Raw genomic sequence first — 26219 nt, 5'->3', positions numbered from 1 at the left:
AATACCCTAATAAAATATTGCGTAACTTTTTTATTTATAGACCAAAATTATAACTAAAATAACAGATAGATACGGAAAAATTCTAGCTAATTTGTAGTGAAAAAAATTAAAATTTGAAGTCAAACCGTTTTGCCGAGAAAATTAATTCTCTCATATAATACCTTAGTAAAATATTGCGTGACTTTTTAATTTATAGACCAAAATTGAAACTGAAATATCAGATAGACACAGAAAAATCCTAGCTAATTTGTAGTGAAGAAATTAGAATTTGTAGTTGAACCGTTTTTGCAGGAAAATTAATTCTCTCATAAAATACCTTAATAAAATATTGCGTAACTTTATTATTTATAGACCAAAATTGAAACTAAAATAACAGATAGATACGGAAAAATCCTAGCTGATTTGTAGTAAAATAAATTAAAATTTGTAGTTAAACCGTTTTGCTGAGAAAATTAATTCTCTCATATAATACCTTAATAAAATATTTCGTAACTTTTTTATTTATAGACCAAAATTGAAACTGAAATATCAGATAGATACAGAAAAATCCTAGCTAATTTGTAGTAAATAAATTAGAATTTGTAGTTGAACGGTTTTGCCGTGAAAATTAATTCTCTCATATAATACCTTAATAAAATATTGCGTAACTTTTTTATTTAGAGACCAAAATTATAACTAAAATTACAGGTAGATACAGAAAAATAATTTTCCCGGAAAAACTGTTTAACTACAAATTTTAATTTCTTCACTACAGATCAGCTAGGATTTTTCTGTATCTATCTGATATTTTAGTTATAATTTTGGTCTACAAAACAAAAAAGTTACGCAATATTTTATTAAGGTATTATATGAGAGAATTAATTTTCCCGGAAAAATGGTTCAACTACAAATTCTAATTTCTTCACTACAAATTAGCAAGTCTATCTGATATTTTCGTTGATCCATAAACGCAATATTTTGGTAAGAGTTAATTTTCCCGCATTCTATTAATTTCTTCACTACAAATCAGCTAGGATTTTTCTGTATCTATTAGATATTTTAATTATAATTTTGGTCAATAAATAAAAATGTTATTAAGATTTTAATATTTTGAAGTCTAAAAAAAAAATTTTTTCCACTTTTTTGACGCTTTTTTTTTGGGAAACTGGTTTAGTAAAAATTTTTTTATATTCTTTACGAATTGCTTTTTTTTTATTATACTCGTAATTTTTTTTTTTTATTATAAACAAAAAAGTTATGCAATATTAAGGTTGCTTATAAATAATTAAATCGTCACTCAATTTTTTTTTTTTTTTGGCTTATTTTTCAAATGAAATAAATATCTATACTCTCAATTTTTTTCAATTTTTTCTGACGTTGTTTTTTTGAGATAATTAATGTCAAAGTTGACAACTTTTATACGCGAGGATAGGACTATAAGTTGATATACCGTACATTTTTATTTTTAACGAGTTCGTTTTTCACTAAAAAATTTTCTAATTACTATCAAATTGTAGTGCTCGACAAGACGAATACGATAAAAAAATTTGAATTTTTTCTGGCGTTGATTTTTAAAGATATTTAATGTTAAATTTTGAAATTTTCGTCTTTCTCGCAACGAGAGGACATGAGAGAATTGCGATCCGGCAACACTGCTAAGGTTACCATGCGTCCTGATTTAGCAGGACATGTCCTGATTTTGTTTGGCTTGTCCTGATACGGTCCTGATTTGTCAAATGTCCTGATTTTTGAGACTTGTTCACAATTTTAAAATTTTTTTTTTTATTATAATTTTTTTTTTTAATAAATATAATATAGAATTTATCATTTACGCTACTATGATAGACTCTTGAATACCTCTAATTATTGAAATTAAAATGGCGTGCAGAATATGTACCTCGTCCTATAGAGTATAGAGGGCCCGATGCAAAATTTCTATAGCGTAGGCAACCCTTCTTTTATTTTTGTAAATTTTGTGGCTTGCCACTTAATTTCTTTAGCTAAATTAATTTTTTAAAAATGAATAAGTAAAGAACATCCTTCCCTTAGCCATTTTTTTTACAGCTTATAATTTGTTTAAATAAATAAAAAGCTATTAACAAATGGCTAAAGAAAGGATGTGGCTTGCCAGTTAATTTTTTTAGCTAAATTGATTCTTCAAAAATTAATTGGTAAGCAACATCCTTTCCTTAGCCATTTTTTCTATAGCTTTCAATTTCCCTGGTAGAAATAATTTATCCGGATTTTTTCCGGATTTCTCCGAATTTTCTACGCAATTCACAATTGAGACTACCGGAGATATTAATCCGGAATTTATTCGGATTTTCTCCGGATTTTCTTGGAAGAAAATTCGGTTTTTATATTTCGTATGTAAACTCTTATTTCTGGTTCTTTTATTGATTTTTCTATTTTTTTTTGTTGGTTTTTTTTAAGCGAAAATTCCGGAAAAAATCCGGAGATATTATGAAAATAGTCTGGAGATTACTCTGTAAATATCTCTGGAAGTCTCAATTACGTCGAAATCCGGAGAGATTTTTTCCACCAGGGTTGTTTAAATAGATAAAAGGCTATTGACAATTAATTGGTAAGCAACATCTATTTCTTAGCCATTTTTCCTATAGCTTTTAATTTGTTTGAATAAATAAAAAGCTATTGTCAAGTTGCTAAGAAAAGAATGTAGCTCGCTAATTATTTTCTTTAGCCAAATTAATTCTTCAAAAATTAATTGGTAAGCAACTTCCTTCCTTAGCCATTTTTCTCATAGCTTTCAGTTTGTTTAAATAATTATTAATTTAACAACTTAAAAGCTATAACAAAAAAGCCTAACGAAAGGATTTCGCTTACCAATTAATTTTTGATGAATTAATTTAGACAAAGAAATTAACTACTGTAAAAAATTTTTCTATCGTTTGTGTAATTTTGATGAATAATTATTGAATAATTAAAAGAAAACAAATGAATAAATAACATATAATCAAAATAAATGAATTGTTATGATTATCTACTTGAAACATAAATTTATAGGTGGAGGGGGTAAAATTTTGGAGTGCGAGGAAAATGTCCTGATTTGGCTTTTTCGAGATATGGTAACCCTATGTTGGATGTTAACATATTGTTTTTGGGCGTCAAATATATGTGTTCAATGGCGGATAGGCAAAATGGCGTCAGTAAAATAGTTTAAAAAGTGAAATGTAGAGGCGCTCTTAATGTATGATACATGGCGTATGATAATGGAGATGTATCATACTGTATGATACTGCTGTATGATACACCGGTATCATACCTACCCAACACTGCTCACAGATAAGCCTTTACCATGGCGGTGTTAAACTCCATCGCCTTCACACAATAAATGCGTGCGTGAGCAACCAAACTCCGCTCATAGGTCAGACCCCTATAGGGCCGATTTTGTAGTCCATAGTTCAGGGGGGTAGCACTACGTGTATTTTTTTCTGGGCTTATTTTTTTCCCTAACTGAAGATTTTTCCCATGCGCAGAGACCGATTTTTGCGTTTGGGTGAAAGGAGGGGAGAATGTAGATAATAAGACAATAATATCTCCAATATCGACCCGAACTATGCTACCGACTGATTTATATTATAATTTGAAATGTGATTAATATTCTTTATTTTTATTTATTTATTTAATATCGTATGATAAATAGTAAGCTATGAGAAAAATGTCTATGGAAAAGATGTAGCCACATGTTAATTAATAGAAAATTAATTTTGCCAAAGAAATTAACATGTAGGCAACATTCTTTCCTTAGCTAATACTTTTCCCATAGCTGTTTATTAATTCAAATATATAAATGGTCATAGGAAAAAAGGTAGCTAAGGAAAGGAAGTTGTCACATGTTAATTGATGCGAAATTAATTTTACCAAAGAAATAAATATGCAGGCCACATTCTTTCCTTAGCTATGATTTTTCCCATAGCTTTTTATTAATTTAAAAAAATAAATGGTCATAGGAAAAATGGTAGCTAAGGAAAGGAAGTTGTCACATGTTAATTTATACGAAATTAATTTTGCCAAAGAAATAAATATATATATTTTCCTTGGACATTTTTATTTTTTTTAAATAAAAATACATGTATTTTATCTATTTAATAAATGAAAATGTCCAAGGAAAAGCAGTAGCTAAGGAAAAGATGTAGCTAAGGAATTAATGTGACTAAGGAATTATTTCCTTGAGACATAATTTTTTGGCAACATTAGTTCCTTAGCTTCATCTTTTCCTTAGCTACTGCTTTTCCTTGGACATTTGTATTTTTAAAAAATAAATTTACATGTATTTTATTTATAAAATAGATAAAAATGTCAAGGAAAAGCAGTGTAGAAAAGATGTAGCTAAGGAATTAATGTTGCCAAAAATTATGTCTCAAGGAAATAATTCCTCAGTCACATTAATTCCTTAGCATTAATTCACCTGGACATTAAATATTTTTTTAATAATGTATTATTTTAACTAAATAAAAATGTCCAAGGAAAAAAATAGCTGGAAAAGATAAGCAAGGAATTAATGTTGCCAAGGTATTTCCTCCGAGAATAATTCCTTGACATATTTATTTTTTTATAAATACTGTTTATTTTTTAAAAATACAAATGTCCAAGGAAAAGCAGTATTTTACATTTACATTTTTTACATGTTTATTTTTTTTAGCTGAATTAATTTTTTATAAAATAATATGTGGCTACATTCTTTTCTTAGACCTTTTTCTATAGCTTATTATTCATTTAAATTAATCAATTACCTAAATATAGTCTATACAATCTTCGAAAGAAAATTCAATTTAGCGGGTAAGAAAGAATCGCGACAGATAACGTAGAAATAAACCGATTTACCATCTCAATACAATATGGCGGGCTATACTTATACTCACTAGACTCAGTCTAGGGTCCCTTGTGGCAAATAAGCCTACTTAAAAATACATGTAGTGCTATACTAATACTGCTATACCCCTGCCATAGTTACAGTTTTTTGGTATAGTCTAACGCTTCTCTTTCCTATACTATACTATAGTATAGAACCATGTTAACTTAACTGTGAGCTGTGTTCGATGGTCGTCTCGGCTCAGTTCCGTCTCACTTACGGCTCACTTATGGCGCTAGCGACGTACGGTTGTTTGAAGAACTACGAAGGCACAAAATCTCAATACAGGTGCCTATCTATATATCATCCCTAAAATTTTTATTTTTATTTCTATTTCTTTCATTTACTATTTGCTCTTACCTGAATTATATTATCTATATTCATGTTGATTATATATTCATTAATTTATTGTAATAGATTATTATGATGACATAAGCTGTGTTCGATGGTCGTCTCGGCTCAGTTCCGTCTCACTTACGGCTCACTTATGGCGCTAGCGACGTACGGTTGTTTGAAGAACTACAAAGGCACAAAATCTCAATACAGGTGCTTATCTATATCATCACTGTATCAATGCTTCAATGAATATTTATGTATTTATACTTTATGCAAACAGTGTCATGATAATAATCTATTACAATGAGTTGATAAATATATAATCAAAATGAATCTAGAAAATATAATTCAGGTGAAAAAGCATAGTGAATGAAAGAAATAAAAATGAAAATACAAATTTTGGAGATGGAATTATTATCTGTGCCATTGAACAATAATTTTTTATCTTTTATACATAGGAAATAGATGAAAACAATCAAAATAATATTATGAACTCATTTTGTTATTACAAAATTAAAGTTTTAATAAATAACAATAAATTTTGAAACGACAACGAACAACAACAACAATCGTCATTTCGTCAATCAACAATATTTATTGGGGCATTGATACAGTAATCATATAGATAGGCACCTGTATTGAGATTTTGTGCCTTTGTAGTTCTTCAAACAACCGTACGTCGCTAGCGCCATAAGTGAGCCGTAAGTGAGACGGAACTGAGCCGAGACGACCATCGAACACAGCTACTGTTTGCATAAAGTAAATAAACAATATTTATTGGGGCATTAATACAGTGATGATATAGATAAGCACCTGTATTGAGATTTTTTGCCTTTGTAGTTCTTCAAACAACCGTACGTCGCTAGCGCCATAAGTGAGACGGAACTGAGCCGAGACGACCATCGAACACAGCTATGGACTACAAAACCGGCCCTTAAGCAATAAAAATGATCATATTCTTAGATGGAGTATTGAAAATTCTTACTTTCCAAATTCTTACTATTCAAGCCAGTAACAAACGTTACCAGGTTTTTTTTCGATTTTATTTTTTATCACATTAAATAATTATCATCAAGAAAAATTTATTTAAAAGAAAATGTGTATTTTTTAATTCTACTTAATTTTTTTTATTTTCTTCCGGAGCAGCTTCCCTTTTTTTCTGCGCTTTGATTGCATTGGGCTTTTTTGCATCCAGCCCCTCAACTGTGGCCGAAAATACGGACCCTTAGGTTTCTAGTCTTCATGAATGTTACTGACTGTAGAAAAAAAAAGTAGTTCGTCCATCTTAAAAAATAATAAAAATAAATTAAATGATGAATGATAAGTTTTAAATACCGTAAATATTGATATTGCTACTAAGCATCTAGAATTTGAAAAATATTTCGACATTTATTATTATTATTATTATTATTATTATTGTTCGAGTGTATTACATTTTTTAAATAGAATGTTATCTAAAATAGCAACTGTTAATGCTTTATTATGAATTACGCAGCATTTTATATATGATAATAGTACAGCATAAAATAATACGTTTTACATGACGTAAACTTTTTCAATTTTCTTGAAGGAAAATACTTCTTTGGTTTTTGGGCACATCACAGCGCCGTTGTTTTCTTTTGCGATTGTTTGAAGTGCCTGAAGTAAAGAGAAATAGTATAGTCAAGTGTTGTAATTAATAGAATAATTATCGATCTGAAAAATACCTTTTCTCCATAAATATATCCATTTGGCATCATCATTGGTTGATTATACTCGTTCAATGGTTCACCACTAATGCTGCAAACCAGTCTAGACTGAGAGCAGTGAGCAAAAGGTAGCGTTGCTGCTAAATCATTAAGAGCTTCATGGCAAACAGGACAGCTTGCGTTTTTGCCCTCTTTATTAGCACTATAACACTGTAATGTCTTGAGGGCAGATAATCCAGCTTGAAGTGCAACTGTAAAAACACTTTGACTTGCTAATTGGAAAAGTCTGTAATTCTCATGTCGAAATTGTTCAACGAGTCTGTCCCATCTGTAAAATATCAATCATGGTTGTGATCACTTTTAAATATTAATAGACGAGCCCATTGGCGCGCTACGCGCGCCTGTATCAATGATTTCGAAAATGTTTATTGTTTATTATTGTTATAAACAAATGCATCAGTAGAAATCCACAAAAAAATATATCTTACTCCTTCATAATGTCCTTCATTGAATCAATTTTTTATAAATCCTGTGCAACAAATATTTATTGTAAAGAAAATTGTTTAAACTTTAAAAAAATTTCAACTTTATAATTTTCCACTGGTCTTTTTATTGTCAATATTTTTTTTTACAATAAATATTTGTTACACAGTATTTATAAAAAATCCGATGAATAACGGACATTATGAAAAAACAAAATATATTTTCTTTTTGAAATTCTACTGATGCATTTTTTTATAACAATAATAAACAATCGGTAACATATACGGACTTGTGATCGACCGCGCGACACTTCAGATGTTTATTGTTATTATTGTTGTAAAAAAATGCATCAGTAGAATTTGAAAAAAAAAAAAAATTATGCTTCTCAAAGATGTCCTTTATTTAATGGATTTTTTAGGAATACTGTGCAACAAATATTTAATGTAAAAAAAATTGTGTAAACTTTTAAAAAATTTCAACTTTATAATTTTCCACTGGTCTTTTTATTTTCAATATTTTTTTTTACAATAAATATTTGTTGCACAGTATTTCTAAAAAATCCGATGAATAAAAGACATTATGAAGAAGTAAAATATACTTTTTTGTGGATTTCTACTGATGCATTTGTTTATAACTGTCTATCAAGCGCTCGTATATGTTACCGATTTAGTTCTTTGAAGATCACTTTTTGTTTATTTGATTTATTCCGTTAGCAACAAAAAAACAAACTATGTTTCACTCACTCTTTTTTTTTTTTTTTGTTGCTAACGAAATAAATAAAAAAATAATAGAAAAAGACAATGACCAATCAAATGTCCGGAAGATCGATGACAACTGTCTTTTTTATATAAGGAATAACTGTATAAGCATGTTAATTTTGGACTAATTCTAATTAGTTTTTTTTTTCTTTTTCATTCTTTAAGGCTGAATGAATTATCTTCGTTGGACAAAGTACCCAACCAATTTTCCTCCACAGTGGCTTATCAGCATTGTTTATTGTTTGTTCAAAAAAAACCTAAGGATATTTTTTTTAATACTCTTTTTAATACTTTTTTAATACCGTGAGATGGTCGATAACGTCAATTTCTCGGTTAAAAACTCAGCTCTACCATAGTTTTGAAGCTGGTAAATAAGTTCAAAAAACTATGCTAGAACGAAGCTAGTAGTATCATGCTACGTATAGGACAAATAAAATGTTTATTGAATAAAAGTAATAATTTTTAGAAGCCACCTGAAAATATTCGCACCGGCATAAATTTTATATATTATTTGCCTTATTGCTATGAAAAACTGCTTAAGGAAGGTAAACAAACAAAATCAAGCTAAAAAATAACCTTTTCTCATCCAACAAATCTTTGTAAGGGCTATGGTGAGGATTTGCAGGAAATGCCAACTGACCCATGCAGCTCTGAATCTCTTGTAACTGATAGTCATCATAGTTTGCAAAACATTTACGTGCATGTTTTACAGCATCAAGACGCCGATCGACTCTGATAAGTTCAATGAACTCTTGCACACGAAGATTGAATTCCATTGTGCTGCCTAATTTTCGAAGCTTCGACCTATTATCGTGACACCATCCAAGACACCTGGCAGTCTCGTGATTTGCCAAAGATATTTCGACTTCTCTCGATACCATAAAAACATCTAAAACAAATGGTTGATCTTTTTATTATTATCAAATCCTCTCTTCACTTGTTGAAATAAGAAATAATTAACCAATATTTGTGAGATCTTGTAGATCAGTTGTATCAGCAAGCTTTCGGGCTGTTTTGTAGTAGCCTTTACGTAGAAAGTACTCAACCAGCATTCGATCGAGTCTTTGTCGTCTCCACCGATTGACAACACTTGGAGTCGTATTTGCATGTTCCTTTAAGTGGTCTAATCGTCTTTTACACACCATACCCGTATGTAATTCTTCAGCAATGGACTCGCCTGCTTTCCTTTTGAGCACGTGGAGTCTAGCAACAACTCCACCAAGAAGCCTTGACATCTCGGATGTAACAGGAGTTTCATCGATTGTCAAAACTTTCTCCAACTCATTTGCAGTAGTTTGTACATGAGACACTTCTCGATCGAGTGCTTTTTGGGTACAACGAAATTTTTTGTTCAAAAATTCATATGGCACCTAAAATTACACAAAGAGTAATTTCTGTTAACGTGAACTAAGAAATATAACTATGTTATTCTTTACTTATTTACATGTTTTCATAATTTTTTTTTTTTGTTGTATTAAAATTTTTTAACTTACTTTAAGGGTCGGGTGCTCCAAACTTTTCAAGTCTGACATTTTTAATGATCGTCAATAGAACTATGAAAGCGAACAATAATAAAAGCAGATGTTTTGGTATTGGTTTTTTTGACTGTATTGAAGATTTGAAAAATGGGGTCTCGAAATTAATAAGACAAAGATATGAAAGAAAAGCTCGTTTGTTTTCAGCTAAGTGCGCCTATACATTTTAAGAATACATGTTGACAAGATAATTGTCAAACTGGGTGTTATTGCCAGCGTTGCCACTTGTCACATCGACTCAGGGATGGGCTTATTATGAGTTTTTGAGTTGTTTACAATTATCCATGGATAAAACGTTTAAAACAGGATAAAACGGATAAAACCCACGTGATCTCTCAGTAACTCAAATTTTAACCATATTAGTATATTTTAGCTACATTTTTTCCTTAGCTACTGCTTGTCCTTAGTGATTTATTTATTTAACAAATAAAAAACATGTTATTCATTTTTAAAAAATAAAAATGTTCAAGGAAAAGCAGTAGCTACGGAAATTATGTAGCTAAGGAATTAATGTGGCCAGAAAAATTATGTTTTAAGCAACATCCTTAGCCACATCCTTTCTTTAGCTACTGCTTTTCCTTGGACATTTTTATTTTTTGAAAATAAAATAACATGTATTTTATTTATTAAATAAATGAATTACTAAGGACAAGCAGTAGCTAAGAAAAAGATGAAGCTAAGGAATGCATGTGGCCAGAAAAATCATGTTTTAAGCAACATCAATTCCTTAGCTACATCTTTTTCTTAGCTACATTTTTTCCTTAGCTACTGCTTGTCTTAAATATTTCACATCAAATCCTGAGCTCTTTTTCGGGATTGTAATTCATTTTGGTTACTTTTGATGATAGTTCCAAGTTTCACTACTAGAGAGAAATGTTTTATACAAATAGGTGCGTTCTTTCGTCAATTTTTTGTTGACGCATCGTGACTGCGCATTTGCGCAAAAGCTGAAAAAGATGGGGGACGTTCCAAAAATCATTCGGAAACCCGGAAGGTTAAGATTGTGATCATAGAAAATTTTTGATATTTTGTTGTGGTAGACATGATTTTTTGTTCATGTATTTTTATAGGCACAAAACAATAAATTATTATTGTTTAATTATTAATAATAATTATAAAAAATACTTTTCACAACTGTAATAAGTAACAAAAGTAAATGGCATATGCAATATGGCTGTTTTTGTTGCTTACAATATCTACAGTAACCTCTAGTTACTTTTAAGTTTATTTTATCTCTATATTTTTTCATCTACTGCGCCGGTCCGGGTTTCCGAGTGATTTTTGAAACGTCCCCCCGCAGTCCAATTCACTGGGCAAATTTTTTACAATTTAGGGCTTTTTTTTGCCGGTGATGGCGCTAGTGAAATTTTTTTTATATAGATTTCACATACAAAAGCTCCACAAGCGCCGCCAGTGGAGGAAAAAAGCCCTAAAATGTAATGCTCTGTGAATCGGACTGCCGAGCTCCTACTCGAATAATAATTCGGACATGCGCAAAAGATTTTTGTCGAGCAGTATGACTGCGACAGAGAGATTGTCTGCACCGTAATGAATCCGCACAGCCCACTTATGGGAAAGCATAGGCGATGCGCAATATAGTAGTATTAAATATATGCAAATTACCCATCATTCGGTGTGTTCATAATCACCGATTATTTCTACATTTGATGAATTCCCCGAATAAAATCCCCTGAGCGTTCAGAAAATCTCGATATGTGTAAAATATATTCCCCAGCGCGTTCAGAAAATCGCGTTTTGCTGCTGTTGACATTGCGATGACAGCTGCAAAAACAACATAACCAAACATCAATAATAACACCAATATTAGTTGTGTTCGATGGTCGTCTCGGCTCAGTTCCGTCTCACTTACGGCTCACTTATGGCGCTAGCGACGTACGGTTGTTTGAAGAACTAAAAGGCACAAAATCTCAATACAGGTGCTTATCTATATCATCACTGTATCAATGCTTCAATAAATATTGTTTATTTACTTTATGCAAACAGTGTCATCATAATAATCTATTACAATGAGTTGATAAATATATAATCAAAATGAATATAGAAAATATGATTCAGGTGAGAGCAAATAGTGAATGAAAGAAATAAAAATGAAAATACAAATTTTGGAGATAGAATTATTATCTGTGCCATTGAACAATAATTTTTTATTTTTTATACATAGGAAATAGATGAAAACAATCAAAATGATATTATGAACTCATTTTGTTATTACAAAATTAAAGTTTTAATAAATAACAATAAATTTTGAAACGACAACGAACAACAACAACAATCGTCATTTCGTCAATCAACAATATTTATTGGGGCATTGATACAGTAATCATATAGATAGGCACCTGTATTGAGATTTTGTGCCTTTGTAGTTCTTCAAACAACCGTACGTCGCTAGCGCCATAAGTGAGCCGCAGTCCGATTCACAGGGCAAATTTTTTACAATTTAGGGCTATTTTTTGCCGCTGATGGCGCTTGTAAAAGCCCTTTTTAAGCCCTGTGAATTGGACTGCCGTAAGTGAGACGGAACTGAGCCGAGACGACCATCGAACACAGCTAATGAGTTGATAAATATATAATCAAAATGAATATAGAAAATATGATTCAGGTGAGAGCAAATAGTGAATGAAAGAAATAAAAATGAAAATACAAATTTTGGAGATAGAATTATTATCTGTGCCATTGAACAATAATTTTTTATCTTTTATACATAGGAAATAGATGAAAACAATCAAAATAATATTATGAACTCATTTTGTTATTACAAAATTAAAGTTTTAATAAATAACAATAAATTTTGAAACGACAACGAACAACAACAACAATCGTCATCTCGTCAATCAACAATATTTATTGGGGCATTGATACAGTAATGATATAGATAGGCACCTGTATTGAGATTTTGTGCCTTTGTAGTTCTTCAAACAACCGTACGTCGCTAGCGCCATAAGTGAGCCGTAAGTGAGACGGAACTGAGCCGAGACGACCATCGAACACAGCTACTGTTTGCATAAAGTAAATAAACAATATTTATTGGGGCATTAATACAGTGATGATATAGATAAGCACCTGTATTGAGATTTTTTGCCTTTGTAGTTCTTCAAACAACCGTACGTCGCTAGCGCCATAAGTGAGCCGTAAGTGAGACGGAACTGAGCCGAGACGACCATCGAACACAGCTATTAATTGTTTTCAATAATTAATAGACAATTCATTGTAATTATCCATTTGTTTGTTTATCCAAGTAACGAAGTACAATAATCAATTTAATACCAGCATTTGTTTTCATTTATTAAAGAATTCACGGTATTATTTTTTTTGAATATGCGGCCATATTGTTTGAGGAATTTCAACGCGCGATTCTGAACGCGCAGGGGAATTTATTTTACACATATCGAGATTTTCTGAACGCGCGGGGGATTTTATTCGGGGAATTCATCAAATGTAGAAATAATCGGTGATTATGAACCAAGAAGACTAGAAACCTAGGTTTCTAGTCTTCTTGTTATGAACACACCCACAGACACACAGTGGACACCCCTCCAAAATCCAACTGCAGACTGCAGTCTGCTGTCTGAATAAATTGGAGCGAATGGCGTCTTATGGTAGGAGATACCTGTCGGTCATTTATCCTGATTTATGAATGAACATTATTCCAAATAATGAATGTCATTCAAAAAATAAGAGATAATTAACAAGGCAATTTTTATCTTGAAGTTGTTGATATTTTATAAATATATTATGTCCGTAATTTTGTTATTAGTCTGTGGTGGTTTGTAGTGGCATGTAAACAAACATCTTTTTTAAAAATAAAAATAATGATAACTTCCATTCAATGAAAATAATGAATAATAATAACTGACTATTCGACAATGTTTGATATTGTTAAAACAGTTTATCAATAGATATAGAAATATGAATGAAGCAAGTGGAGGGAAATTAACAGAAACATCTTGGGATTCATGTTCCGTTCGGGCGGCTATTCCATCAGCAATGCATCAGCAGCATCAAGATCCACAACATCACCATCATCAATTATTTCAACAACAACAACAACACTATCATCAACATCTTCATCAGCTACCACAAAATAACAGTATGATTCATCAAGATCCAAATGTAACGCAAGTTATTGTACCAACACCAGTCAAATTACAGCCATTACCACCACCACTAACAGCCATGAGCGAACACTTGATGCACGTGCCTTCAACTCAACAAATGGGGACAATAAATCAAGTTAATATATTCTCTAAATTATCTCGACTATAAAATCAATAGGATTGTTTTTAATGAATTTTCAATTTACAGAACTTAATACCAGGACTTTATCATGATGCCGAATTAACTCTGGAATTGCAACAGCAAGGCTGGAAAAAGTTCTGGAGTAAACGGGAAAATCGTCCATATTTTTGGAACAAATTAACTGGTGAATCGTTGTGGGTTATGCCGTCGTTGAAGCCACAATTTGATCCAATCACAGATCCACTTGGTATCTGTGGCAGTGGACCAGTTCGCAATGCAGTTCCACCAGGTACACCGGCTGGCCCACTGAAGCGACGTATATCTGAAGATTGTAATGCTGGTATTATTTTGAAAAGATTTATTCTAACTGGACCATGGGATCTTGACATTGACACAAATGCAATTATATTTGTTCGCGAACCTTCGTCTTTGCCACAAATTCATCCAGATGCTGAGGTGTTGAGGTGTAATTTATTGGCAAAACTACGTCAATGTTATCAAGAACTTTGTCATACGCGTGAATCGATTGATGCACCAAAAGACTCATTCAATCGATGGTTAATGGAAAGAAAAGTCATTGATTGTGGTGGTGATCCGCTGTTGCCAAGTCAGTGTTTTCCCGAAATATCAATGTCGATGTATCGTGAGATAATGAATGACATACCAATTAAAATAGTGAGACCGAAATTTACTGGTGATGCAAGAAAACAGTTGTCACGTTATGCTGAGGCTGCTAAAAAAATGATCGAGTCTAGATCAGCTTCATCGGAAAGTAGAAAAGTTGTCAAATGGCAAGCTGAAGACACTTTTCAATGGTTGCGACGAACAGTTGGTGCAACATTCGATGATTTTCAAGATCGACTTGGTCATTTGAAGCGGCAATGTCAACCACATTTGACAGAAACAGTCAAAGCAAGTGTTGAGGGTATTTGTTTAAAAATATATCATTTATCAACGGAATATGCCAGAAAGGTAAGAGACAAAAACCATCAGATACTCAAAGATCAAAGCCTTTTTGAAATTAAAGAAGAGCAAACAACAGTCAATACCCAGCGCAAAGTCAAGTGTTACCCAGTTCAATTTACGCGTTCAGTACCCCGACAACCTCAAATTGATTATCTACCCGAGCGAGACCAAACAATCCTTCGATATCACGGTGATTCAATGTATATCAACAATTCCCACTTGACCAAACTCGAGCATCTTTATCGAATCAATTGTTTCGATGATAAAAAGTTTGAAATATTTCTACCACGAGTTTGGTGCGCGTTGAAGCGTTATCAAACTTATCTGGGTGTCAACGAGGGACAAGCAACACAAATGTCACTGCCAGTGAGCGTCTTCGAGTGTCTACAAAAACATTTTGAGGTGTCATTTGAATGTTTTGCATCGCCATTCAACAGTTACTTTCGACAATATTGCTCGGCGTTTGCCGATACAGACACGTATTTTGGATCGAGAGGTCCATTTCTAGAATTTAGACCGATCAGTGGGTCATTTGAAGCAAATCCTCCTTATTGCGAAGAACTGATGGAAGCCATGGTCAATCATTTTGAGAGATTGCTGGCAGATTCAATAGAACCACTTTCGTTCATTGTGTTTCTTCCAGAGTGGCGTGATCCACCGCCAAATGCACTCATTAAACTAGAAGGTAGTCATTTCAAAAAAAGACAAGTTGTCGTACCAGCAATGGAGCACGAATATCGTCATGGTTTTCAGCACATATTGTCAAAGTTAGTTTTTTTTTATTAATAAAAAAGAAAGCAATTCTAAATTCGAAACATATCTGTATTAATATTATTAATTTTTTTTTTTGCCGTAGAAGTGAAGTCAATATTCGAGCAGCTCATGGAACTCTAGTAATATGGTTGCAAAATGAAGCTGGCGCAGCTCGGTGGAGTGTCACAGATCATAATGTGATGGCTTTGCTTGAAGCATGGCGACCAGGAAGAGAACGCGAACGTGACAAACAAGAGTTATTGTCACCACCACGTACAACAACAACAACAACAACAACAACAACAACAACAACAACAACAACAACAACAACAACAACAACAACCACTACAACAATTACTCCTCCAACAGTTGCCACCACAACAAACCTTGCGATACCAACAATACCAGGTGTTCTACCAATAACTGCTAAGCAAGTGACCCTGTCAACGGTACCAAATTTGCAATCAACTATATTAACGAACAATAATCCAAATGCAGTTATTGGTGGTCTTGATAGTGGTACAACACCTCCAGTTAATCATTCATCAACATCTACCAGCAATACGTTATCACCTATTGTTCCATTGACAGCAGCTAATCCAATATAATTGGCTTTAGATATTGTAAATAAGTCTACACTCGTGTAAAAAAACGATAATAATAATAATAATATGTTTTTAATATAATTTTTTTTTTTAAACAGACCAAACATCATGTTTATATACGAAAATAATATATATTTAAGTTCCAAAATTTATCCAAGTGCTTCAAATTAATAATTATTAACAACTTTTGACAGTTGTGCACCATTGAATAATATGATATTTATGAATCATAGAAATTTCGACAGAATAAAGTCGCTATTATAGTAATATTAATAATAATACAAAAGCTAAAATTCTTGCAACTTTTTTTATTAAATTTTTTTTTTTTTTTTGAACAGTCAATTTTAATAATATAATTGTTTACTTAGTAAATTTATAATAGTTATTGTGAATAGTTTTTAGCCTTTGTAAATAAAATTTGAGGTACTAATGAAAAAATAAGTTTTCTAAATAGCATAAAATATACAAATTGTTTTTTTTTCAAATAGGTGAATATTTATAGAAAATAAAATCTATGAATCATGTCTATATTTTTTCTTCAATAAAAATTTAATAACAAAAAAAAAATGTATTGTTTCATAGTTTCTACAGAAACTTATAATCTATTTTTTTTAATTAGCGCATATTTCAATACTTGCCGGTCAATATTGTAGCGCGTGCGCGGCTTATACAAATTGCAAAGAAATCTTTCACTTTGATAGACTTCGTTTTCTGATAAACGTATAAACGTAAATACTTGAAATTGTTTAAGTATAAAATAAATAAATTGATAACATTTTTTTATTTTTCAAGATGACAAGTGCTAATTTTCCATTAATGATGCTGATAAACGACACAGATTGTGGCATTTGTGGAATGATGGGACCACCACCAGACTCAATACTCTACATACCGCCACCACCAATACCTCTTTTTCTTCAATATGGATCCGAAATTGTTGGGGAAGGTATTCAACCATCACGTCTTAATAAAAGTCTCTGTCGTCACCGCTGTGACTGGAAAGTTGATGGAGTTCAATACGTTGAAATGCCACAACAAGGAACACTTTTTGATGACACATGGCTATTGATTCTTGTCATGTCGTGCCTTTGTATCATTGTCATTAGTGTTTTGTTAGCAACCTTGTTGCTTCGCTGTAAATTTCGAAGTAGTCAGAAAGGAGGTGCGATATCTTTGCCAGCAACAACAATATCACAGCCAAAAAACAACCGTATACAAAGTGAAGCTGTTTTGTATCCATGTACTGCTGATAGTTTGCAAGATAGCAGAATCATGTGGGCAACATTGACACCACGTGGTACAACGCGACATTATTTAGAGGACCATACTTATGAAACTATTGGTAATAATGTCATGACACCAAAACGCACCTATCCAGCTCCTGGACCCATCGAAAATGTAACGACTTTTTTAACTATCATAATTTTTTATCAAGTTTTCAAATAATAATTAATCCAATTTAAAAACAAAAAATAGATTTATATCGAACCACCGATAGTATCTCAAATTCCAACAACTCCAAAAGATGATATCGCGTTTGATAACACTGGTTTCATTGATTACGAAGAACCATTGTCAATGCAAGCTGAATACTTCCAACTCAATGATGTCTTGGAACCAATTGATTCTGGTTATATTATAATTGATTTGAGTGATTAAGAAATACATTTTTTTGTGTATATAACTAATTGATTTGAATTTATAATACTTTCAGATATTTATGGATTGCATCGAGAAACAACATTTCGTCCTCACGTCAGTTCACCGACTAGAATAGAGCATCCAAATTTACCACCATTGAATCTTTATCCACATAATACGAGAAGTATTCGCAAGGTTTCTGGTATGCAACAGATCAGCGTTGACCCAATGCTTGGAAGTAGTCACTCGACGACAACGTATACACCAAACATATAAATTTTTTTTTATATAGTTCTAAGGCAAGAATGAGCTTTTTTATTTATTTATTGTTTAATTATTTCTTTGTTTTGGCACATAGTATAGTAGAGACATAATCAATACATTTTTTACAATAATATATCATAATTATTACATCAAGTAGCTTGATAATAATGAATCATTTTAATTGCATACAATTGATGTTTTATAAAATCAAGTATGACAAGTTACTACATATAGTATATTGTTGAACAAACACAATACTATACTATAACTATTATATAAATCTCTAGGTGATTAATCAATAATAGTTAAGTCATAATTTAATTATTTTTCTCATGTAACTCCAATTTTACCTTTCGATCGTATTGAGTTAAAAAGACTAGAAATGCAAGAAGACGAACTTGCTATTTCAACGTGTGTATAAGTGTATGACATCGTGTCGATAATAAAATAATTTCAACCATCTTGAAGCCCTCCATGGACTTTAATAGTAGTTGAATCCCATGTAGACTTCCATGATTTATCCTACACACAGGCCTACTACTATCTACTATTCGCACTGTTTAATGATTGTTAATATTACAGGTATATTATAAAAATATTATTGTATAGTATATAAGATTGATATATACCATATAATAAATACGTATTTATTATATAGTATCTCAACAAAAAAAAAAAAAACAAAGTTTTTTTCTACAAAAAAAGTGTCAAGTATTCAAAATCGCCACTAATTGTGAGTATATTAATTGAGATATGATACCAGCAAATCAAAAAGGAAATATATTTTTGATGCATGTAATCAACTCTGAACTGTTAAAAAAAATTTATACTTGACCCACCTGATGTAAAATATGTATCTTTAATATACTGAAATGTTATTTGGGAAAAACCAGATGGGGTCAAGTATAAAATTTTTTTAACAGTTCAGAGTTGATTACATCAATAATATATTTCCTTCTTGATCTGTGTGTTTTTCCCAAGAATCCAAATAATTCAAAAATTTTTCAAGTTCCTGTATGAAAAATAAGAAAATAAATAATCGATTGATAATCATGGCTTATTATTTTTTTTTCCTTAATATCTGATAGACAAGACAACTATTTAAAAATTATTATAGAGTTGAATAAAAAAAATTAAAATGTAAATTTTTAATTTACTACCTTACGATCATTTGACTCCCACAACTACCTGATATTTTGAGTTCATTATTCTTATGGCATTATTTATAATTTTATTGAATTCTATCGATGAATCTGCATCTTCTAGTCCACTGACTCCATCATTTTTAAAAAACTTCATTCCTGCAGCTTTTCCTTACTGAGAGGTTTTTTTTAGTTCCAAAATGGTTTTTGAAATTGTTTGCTTATGAAAATTTTTCTTATATAGGTATATATCATGGAGGTCTACATTTATATTATATTCACCTCCATGGTATATATATATACAAAACACTTGGCTGAAAACTGTCAAAACATAAACAAAATAAACGGTATATCAAGCGCTGTCTCCACGCTATATAAATGCTTGCAAGATCTTTCATCACTAGATAATTACTAGAATTTTGGTGGAAATTAGCCTTGCAAGACTATCACAGCCAATGAACATGTTCCATTCTTTCGTGCACACTGTAAAAAAAAATTTCTGCAAAATAGAAATTTTTGTCTAGGAAAAAAAAACGTTTGAAAGAAACAAAAAGCGGTTTGATTGAAGAAAAAAATATGTCTTCTTGAAAACAAAAAAAATCCCTCGACTATATATTTTTTAGGTTCAATTCGAGTATTAGAAACATCAAATACAGTAAAAATAAATTTATTTCAAACGACTAATATCCTTCATTTGAAATAATTGCAGGAATTGAATTAATTTTTTTTTTTCTTATTTAATGAATATGTTTGTCTTGAAAAGAAACAAAAGTGTCTAAATTTTAGGCAATGTCGTCTTGCTTTATAACAGATTTGGTTTGTAGTAAAACAAAATTGTTTAAATTTTAGACAATATTACGCCTTGCCTTATAACAGATCTTGTTTCCTGAAAACCAAATTGTCTAAATTTTAGACAATATTACGTCTTGCTTTATAACAAATTTGATTTTTATTAAAACGAAATTGTCTAAATTTTAGACACTATTGCGTCTTGCTTTATAACATGTTTGGTTTCATTGTCAACAAAATTGTCTAAATTTTAGACAATGTCGTCTTGCTTCATAAATGATTTGGTTCAATTCAAAACAAAATTGTGTAAATTTTAGACACTTTTTGTCTTGATGTAAATACTTGTACGCCTTGATTTATGAATAAAGTCCCTCAATTTTATATACAATTTGTCTTCTTACATGCAATAATATTCTTTGAATAAAAATAATAACATTCTTTTTTCATGGACACATATTGCCTCGAATCAATACTTAATTTTTTTTTTTTCAAGACTTCATTTTCTAAATTAAAAGCAATAATAGAATAACTCAAGACGTAAAAATATATTTTAAAAGTTTTATAATAAAAAAAAAAAAAAATTATATTTTTTATTGTTAATTAGAGTCTTTATTACATTGATGTCTATTTATATACCTACCTATCATGAGAAACCTAAACCTATTTTTTTGTCTTAACCGGGAACCGAACCTACTATCTTCCAATTTCTAAACGCATATCTTAGCCCGCGCGGCCATCGCAAGATTATAATTTCAATGTGATTTTTGTAAACTTAAAGTACACGTTGGCTAACATAGAATATATTTGCAAAGTCTTGTAATGAAAAAAATATTTAATTATATTTTATTGAACAAATTTTAAATTCTTAAAGGAACAAAATGTTAGGTGTCTTAATTTGAATTTATAAATTCGTTTAATCAAATATTATTTCCAGACTAAATTTTTTCTATTATTTAAAATTTAACCATAAAATATTTATCATTGTTGAGTTAAATTATTTGTTAATGTCAAATTTGCTTTATTATAAAGAATTATAAAGAATTACCCATGTCTAAATATTTATAATTGATCATAAATGAATAGTTCTATTAGATTAATAAGATATTTAGACAAAAAGATTAATAAGAATATTTAGACAAAAAGTGTCTACACTCAGAGAAGGATAAGTTAACAGTTAACATACCAATATGTTTACATTAAACATACAAAAGTTTAATGTTAAGATATATATATTAACAATAAACATAGATATCTTAACTGTTAACATACGTATGTTTATAGTTAACATACGTATCTTTACGCGGCCAAATATTTTGATGCGCCAGTCTACTTCTTGTCATCTTTTTTTTTTGACATTATATTGTGATACTATTCTAATTGTAATATAATATAATATGTACTCGTGTTGTCATAAATTTATTTAAATTTAGTTTTTTTGTAAATTCATTCTTAATTTTACATTCAATTTTCATATTTACATACGTAAATGTTTTCAACTATCAGCCTAACCTTCAAATTGTGTCAATTACAGATATCTTAATAGTTAACATACGCATATTAACTATTAAGATACGTATGTTTAATGTTAATATATATATCTTTGATGTAAACTTATCAGCCACCACCCATTTTAACATGGCATATGTTAACATTAAACAGGATATGTTAACTGTTAACATATCCTTCTCTGTGTGTAAAATTTACACAATTTTGTTTTGAATTGAACCAAATCATTTATGCCCGAGGAACGAAATTTATATATAACTTTATATAGTTGTATAAAATTTTATAAAGTGGTATAAAGTTATATATGGTTTTATATTGCCACTTTATTTATAAAGCTATATATAACATGTTGTATAAAACTTTATATAACTATATAAAACTTCATACAATTGTATAAAGTTTTATATATAAAGATCAATAACTATTACTTTTATGAAATTTTATACATAAGTGTATAAAGGTATATAAAATTGTATAAATGTATATATAACTGTATTTTAAAATGGTCAAACGCAAAATTTGCTTCGTTGATAAACGCTCAAAAAAAATATTATAAAGAAATGGGGTGCATTCCTTTAATAAAAAATTTTTTTTCGTTTTGCAATTTTGCCCTGTAATACCGACTAAAAACTAGAAACAGAAACAACGACAAAAGTGATAAATGTCTCTATGCAATATTCCAGGCTTTTCAGTTTACGATAATGTGTGGTACGACCTATGTGACAATAACAAACAATCACAACAAGTCAATTTTCTATCTATTTCAGTTTGATATAAACATTGAACAGTTGTCAGTTATCCATCTAATAATTGGAAGCCAAAAAAAATAATGTCATGTGCCAGTACTGCCACTACAAGAAACAGCTTTTTCCTATAAAATTTTTTATTAAAGGAATGCACCCATGTTTTTCTTTTTTTTTTTTTTTTTCTACATTAAATACGTAGACATAAAAAACTGTCCAGGCTCAGCACCCGTATTCACGTAGAAAAGCTCCACAAACGCCACCATCGGAAAAAAAACGCCCTAATGAGAACATCCTTTGAATACGGGTGCAGGACTTGAACCCCATACCTTTCGGTTACCAACCCTACGCAGTATCTGATGTGCCACGATAACGCATGTGAGAATAAAAATTTATTTGTTTTACATCAACAAGCAAAAGTCACGCCTGCGCAGTCGACTAAAAAGTGGGGGCAGTTGATATTTCTGAGTCCGTTATCAATTTTGCCCCATTGTAATTATAAATATGTTGCTTTGTATTTGTTAGTGACACCTACAGGAATGCCAAGAAAGTTATTAAAATTACTATGCTACATTGTAAATTTTCAGAGGATCATTTTAATTTTGTCCACAACCGCAGAGTAAATTTTATAAATATACAAAGCAAAAAAAAAAAAAATATTTTTTGCTATGCTGCAATGTAATTTTTAGGCTGGATTATTTTAAATTTTAAATTTGGTTTCTGTAAAAATTTCTTTATATGCGTCGTAATTTTTTCATTGGGAAATAGCAAAAAAAAAACGTAAGAAAATTGCTATGGTACATTTTAATTTTTCAAGACTACAATTGTTTTTTTTCGTTAAAATGATAGTAAATTTTTTAATAGTCAAAAGATAGTTCTTTGGTAATGTGGCAGCATAGTAAAATTTGATGAAATTTTTTTTCCGTGTAAACTCTATTTACCTTGTTATACCTTCTTTGCTTACATACTTATTATACTTATTAACCTTTTTTTTCGATAGTAGCCTATCATTTTTCGTTCATGATGCTGTTGGAATCCGAATAGAACACATTATTCCAATTGAAAAACCCAGCGAATGTATGCTGATCAAATTCAGTATGATACAGAACATAAGACTTGTCATACGGGTCGGTAACTATGTCTGTAAAATACCACGTTTCATTAGAAAGAATATGTGATACTTTTTTTATTAAAATAATATTTATTGTGTAATGTGACTTACATTTTAATAAATAATAAAGAATCTTTGTTATAAATGAATTAACCCGTAGAACTCGCTCTATATTATTATTTGTAACTTTGGTTCACTAATTTATAAATATTATGTTCTATGAAGGTTAATATAATTATATAAAACTGTACATGTATAAAACTTATTTATACTGCTATATACAGCTATATATAACCTTATAAAGGTATATAAAGTTATATATAGTTATATACAATTGTATATAGCTTCATACAATTGTATATAACTACCCAGGTAGAAAAATATGTGTCGCGTCCGACTTAATAAAGTCGGAGGAAAGTCGGGATTTCAGTCGGGCCGACGTCGGATATTCTGTATAAGTAAAATTTAGAATATCATTGCATTTTACAAAAGAAACTAAATTGTTGATAGATAGATTATTTATGTTTGTAATTTGTTTTTAATTATCATGAATATTTTTTCATTAAATAATTTTGTTTTACTCGAATTAACATTAAAATGAGCAGTTATGTCGATTTAGACGACATTTGCGAAAAACGGTTTCTCATCACTACATATTGAAATATGTCAGCGCAGCCGTTAAAGCGACGAGTTTTTAAATGCAACTTTAATCATGTTCATGTTTGATCGGTTTGATTAAAACAACAAGTTTAAATAAAACAATCGTCTTGAATATGTATTAGATAATTACCGATTGTTTTAACATCTGAAGACTCAGGTATATTACTATTATGATAATTATCATTATCATGTAGGAAATAAGGTAGCTAACCATACTGCTTTTCCTTGGACATTTTTTATTTATTTTATAAATAAAATACATGTAAATTTATTTAACAAAAATAGAAAAGTCCAAGGAAAAGCAGTAGCTAAGAAAAAGATGTAGCTAAGGAATTAATGTGACTAAGGAATTATTTCCTTAAAACATAATTCTTTGGCAACATTAATTCCTTAGCCACTGCTTTTCCTTGGACCTTTTTTATTTATTTTATAAATAAAATACATGTAAATTTATTTTTTGAAAATACAAATGTCCAGGAGCAGTGGCTAAGAGAAAGAGTTGAATTAATGTGACTAAGGAATTATTTCCTTAAAACATAATTCTTTGGCAACATTAATTCCTTAGCCACATCTTTTCCTTGGACCTTTTTTATTTATTTTATAAATAAAATACATGTAAATTTTTTTTTTAAAAATAAAAATGTCCAAGGAAAAGCAGTGGCTAAGGAAAAGATGAAGCTAAGGAATTAATGTTGCCAAAAAATTATGTCTCAAGGAAATAATTCCTTAGTCACATTAATTCCTTAGCTACATCTTTTTCTTAGCCACTGCTTTTCCTTGGACATTTTTATTTAAAAAAAAAAAATTTACATGTATTTTATTTATAAAATAAATAAAAATGTCCAAGGAAAAGCAGTAGCTAAGGAAAAGATGAAGCTAAGGAATTAATGCCAATTATGTCTCAAGGAAATAATTTTAGTCACATTATTCTTAGTTACATTTTTTAACACTGCTTTTCCTTGGACATTTTTATTTAAAAAATTTACATGTATTTTATTTATAAAATAAATGAAAATGTCCAAGGAAAGCAGGCTAAGGAAAAGATGAAGCTAAGGAATTAATGTTGCCAAAAAATTATGTCTCAAGGAAATAATTCCTTAGTCACATTAATTCCTTAGCTACATCTTTTTCTTAGCCACTGCTTTTCCTTGGACATTCTTATTTAAAAAAAAAAAATTTACATGTATTTTATTTATAAAATAAATAAAAATGTCCAAGGAAAAGCAGTAGCTATGAAAAGATGAATTAATGACTAGGAATTATTTCCTGAGACATTTTTGGCAACATTATTTCATTCTTTTTTCTTTTCTTTTCTTTTTCCTTGGACATTTTTATTTATTTTATAAATAAAATACATGTAAATTTATTTTTTAAAAATAAAAATGTCCAAGGAAAAGCAGTGGCTAAGAAAAAGATGTAGCTAAGGAATTAATGTGACTAAGGAATTATTTCCTTGAGACATAATTTTTTGGCAACATTAATTCCTTAGCTTCATCTTTTCCTTAGCCACTGCTTTTCCTTGGACATTTTTATTTTTAAAAAATAAATTTACATGTATTTTATTTATAAAATAAATAAAAAAGGTCCAAGGAAAAGCAGTAGCTAAGGAATTAATGTGACTAAGGAATTAATGTTGCCAAAGAATTATGTTTTAAGGAAATAATTCCTTAGTCACATTAATTCCTTAGCTACATCTTTTCCTTAGCCACTGCTTTTCCTTGGACATTTTTATTTTTAAAAAATAAATTTACATGTATTTTATTTATAAAATAAATAAAAATGTCCAAGGAAAAGCAGTAGCTAAGGAAAAGATGAAGCTAAGGAATTAATGTTGCCAAAAAATTATGTCTCAAGGAAATAATTCCTTAGTCACATTAATTCCTTAGCTACATCTTTTCCTTAGCTACTGCTTTTCCTTGGACATTTTTATTTATTTTATAAATAAAATACATGTAAATTTATTTTTTAAAAATAAAAATGTCCAAGGAAAAGCAGTAGCTAAGGAAAAGATGTGGCTAAGGAATTAATGTTGCCAAAAAATTATGTCTCAAGGAAATAATTCCTTAGTCACATTAATTCCTTAGCTACTGCTTTTCCTTGGACATTTTTATTTATTTTATAAATAAAATA

General features: G+C 30.1%; 3 protein-coding genes across 4 annotated transcripts in view; 2 read left to right on the top strand and 1 right to left on the bottom strand.

Annotated features, from left to right (window-relative positions):
* Positions 1-16796, top strand: part of LOC122855028 (mRNA (2'-O-methyladenosine-N(6)-)-methyltransferase-like) — a 42644-nt gene extending 25848 nt beyond the window's left edge. Inside the window, exons 2-4 of the mRNA XM_044156140.1 lie at positions 13559-13903; positions 13976-15642; positions 15732-16796. Coding sequence (XP_044012075.1) covers positions 13580-13903; positions 13976-15642; positions 15732-16236 — 2496 coding nt within the window. The 5' untranslated portion in view covers positions 13559-13579 and the 3' untranslated portion in view covers positions 16237-16796. The remainder of the gene's footprint in view (positions 1-13558; positions 13904-13975; positions 15643-15731) is intronic.
* LOC122855031 (E3 ubiquitin-protein transferase MAEA) lies at positions 6563-9892 on the bottom strand. The gene is made up of 5 exons (XM_044156147.1): positions 9611-9892; positions 9079-9487; positions 8694-9006; positions 6895-7204; positions 6563-6826 (listed from the first exon to the last, which is right to left on the bottom strand). The coding sequence occupies exons 1-5, from the start codon at positions 9647-9649 to the stop codon at positions 6725-6727; spliced, it is 1173 nt and encodes a 390-aa protein (XP_044012082.1). The 5' UTR covers positions 9650-9892; the 3' UTR covers positions 6563-6724.
* Positions 16797-16879: 83 nt separating the features above from the next.
* Positions 16880-18849, top strand: LOC122855033. 2 transcript variants are annotated; one of them, XM_044156149.1, is made up of 4 exons: positions 16880-16961; positions 17026-17631; positions 17710-17863; positions 17948-18849. In XM_044156149.1, exons 2-4 carry the CDS (start codon positions 17026-17028, stop codon positions 18148-18150), a joined length of 963 nt encoding a protein of 320 aa, XP_044012084.1. In that variant the 5' UTR covers positions 16880-16961; the 3' UTR covers positions 18151-18849. The 2 variants fall into 2 exon arrangements, with proteins under 2 accessions (XP_044012084.1, XP_044012085.1); XM_044156150.1 differs by having other exon boundaries at positions 16885-16953.
* The last annotated feature ends 7370 nt before the right edge of the window (positions 18850-26219 follow it).

This window comes from Aphidius gifuensis, linkage group LG4 (assembly GCF_014905175.1).
Source record: "Aphidius gifuensis isolate YNYX2018 linkage group LG4, ASM1490517v1, whole genome shotgun sequence".
Classification (NCBI taxonomy): Eukaryota; Metazoa; Arthropoda; class Insecta; order Hymenoptera; family Braconidae; genus Aphidius; species Aphidius gifuensis.
Note: the sequence above shows the minus strand (reverse complement) of the source record. Positions and strands in the feature narration are given on the sequence as shown.

Bases quoted from the DNA above. Each gene is read 5' to 3' on its own strand.
- LOC122855031 (XM_044156147.1), bottom strand. From the start codon at position 9,649: ATGTCAGACTTGAAAAGTTTGGAGCACCCGACCCTTAAA. The intron at 7,205-8,693 runs GTTATTTTTTAG...GATATTTTACAG, and splicing joins GATTTGTTGGATGAGAAAAG to ATGGGACAGACTCGTTGAAC. The intron at 6,827-6,894 runs GTATTTTTCAGA...TCTTTACTTCAG, and splicing joins GATATATTTATGGAGAAAAG to GCACTTCAAACAATCGCAAA.
- LOC122855033 (XM_044156149.1), top strand. From the start codon at position 17,026: ATGACAAGTGCTAATTTTCCATTAATGATGCTGATAAACGACACAGAT. The intron at 17,632-17,709 runs GTAACGACTTTT...AACAAAAAATAG, and splicing joins CTCCTGGACCCATCGAAAAT to ATTTATATCGAACCACCGAT. The intron at 17,864-17,947 runs GTTATATTATAA...TAATACTTTCAG, and splicing joins CTTGGAACCAATTGATTCTG to ATATTTATGGATTGCATCGA.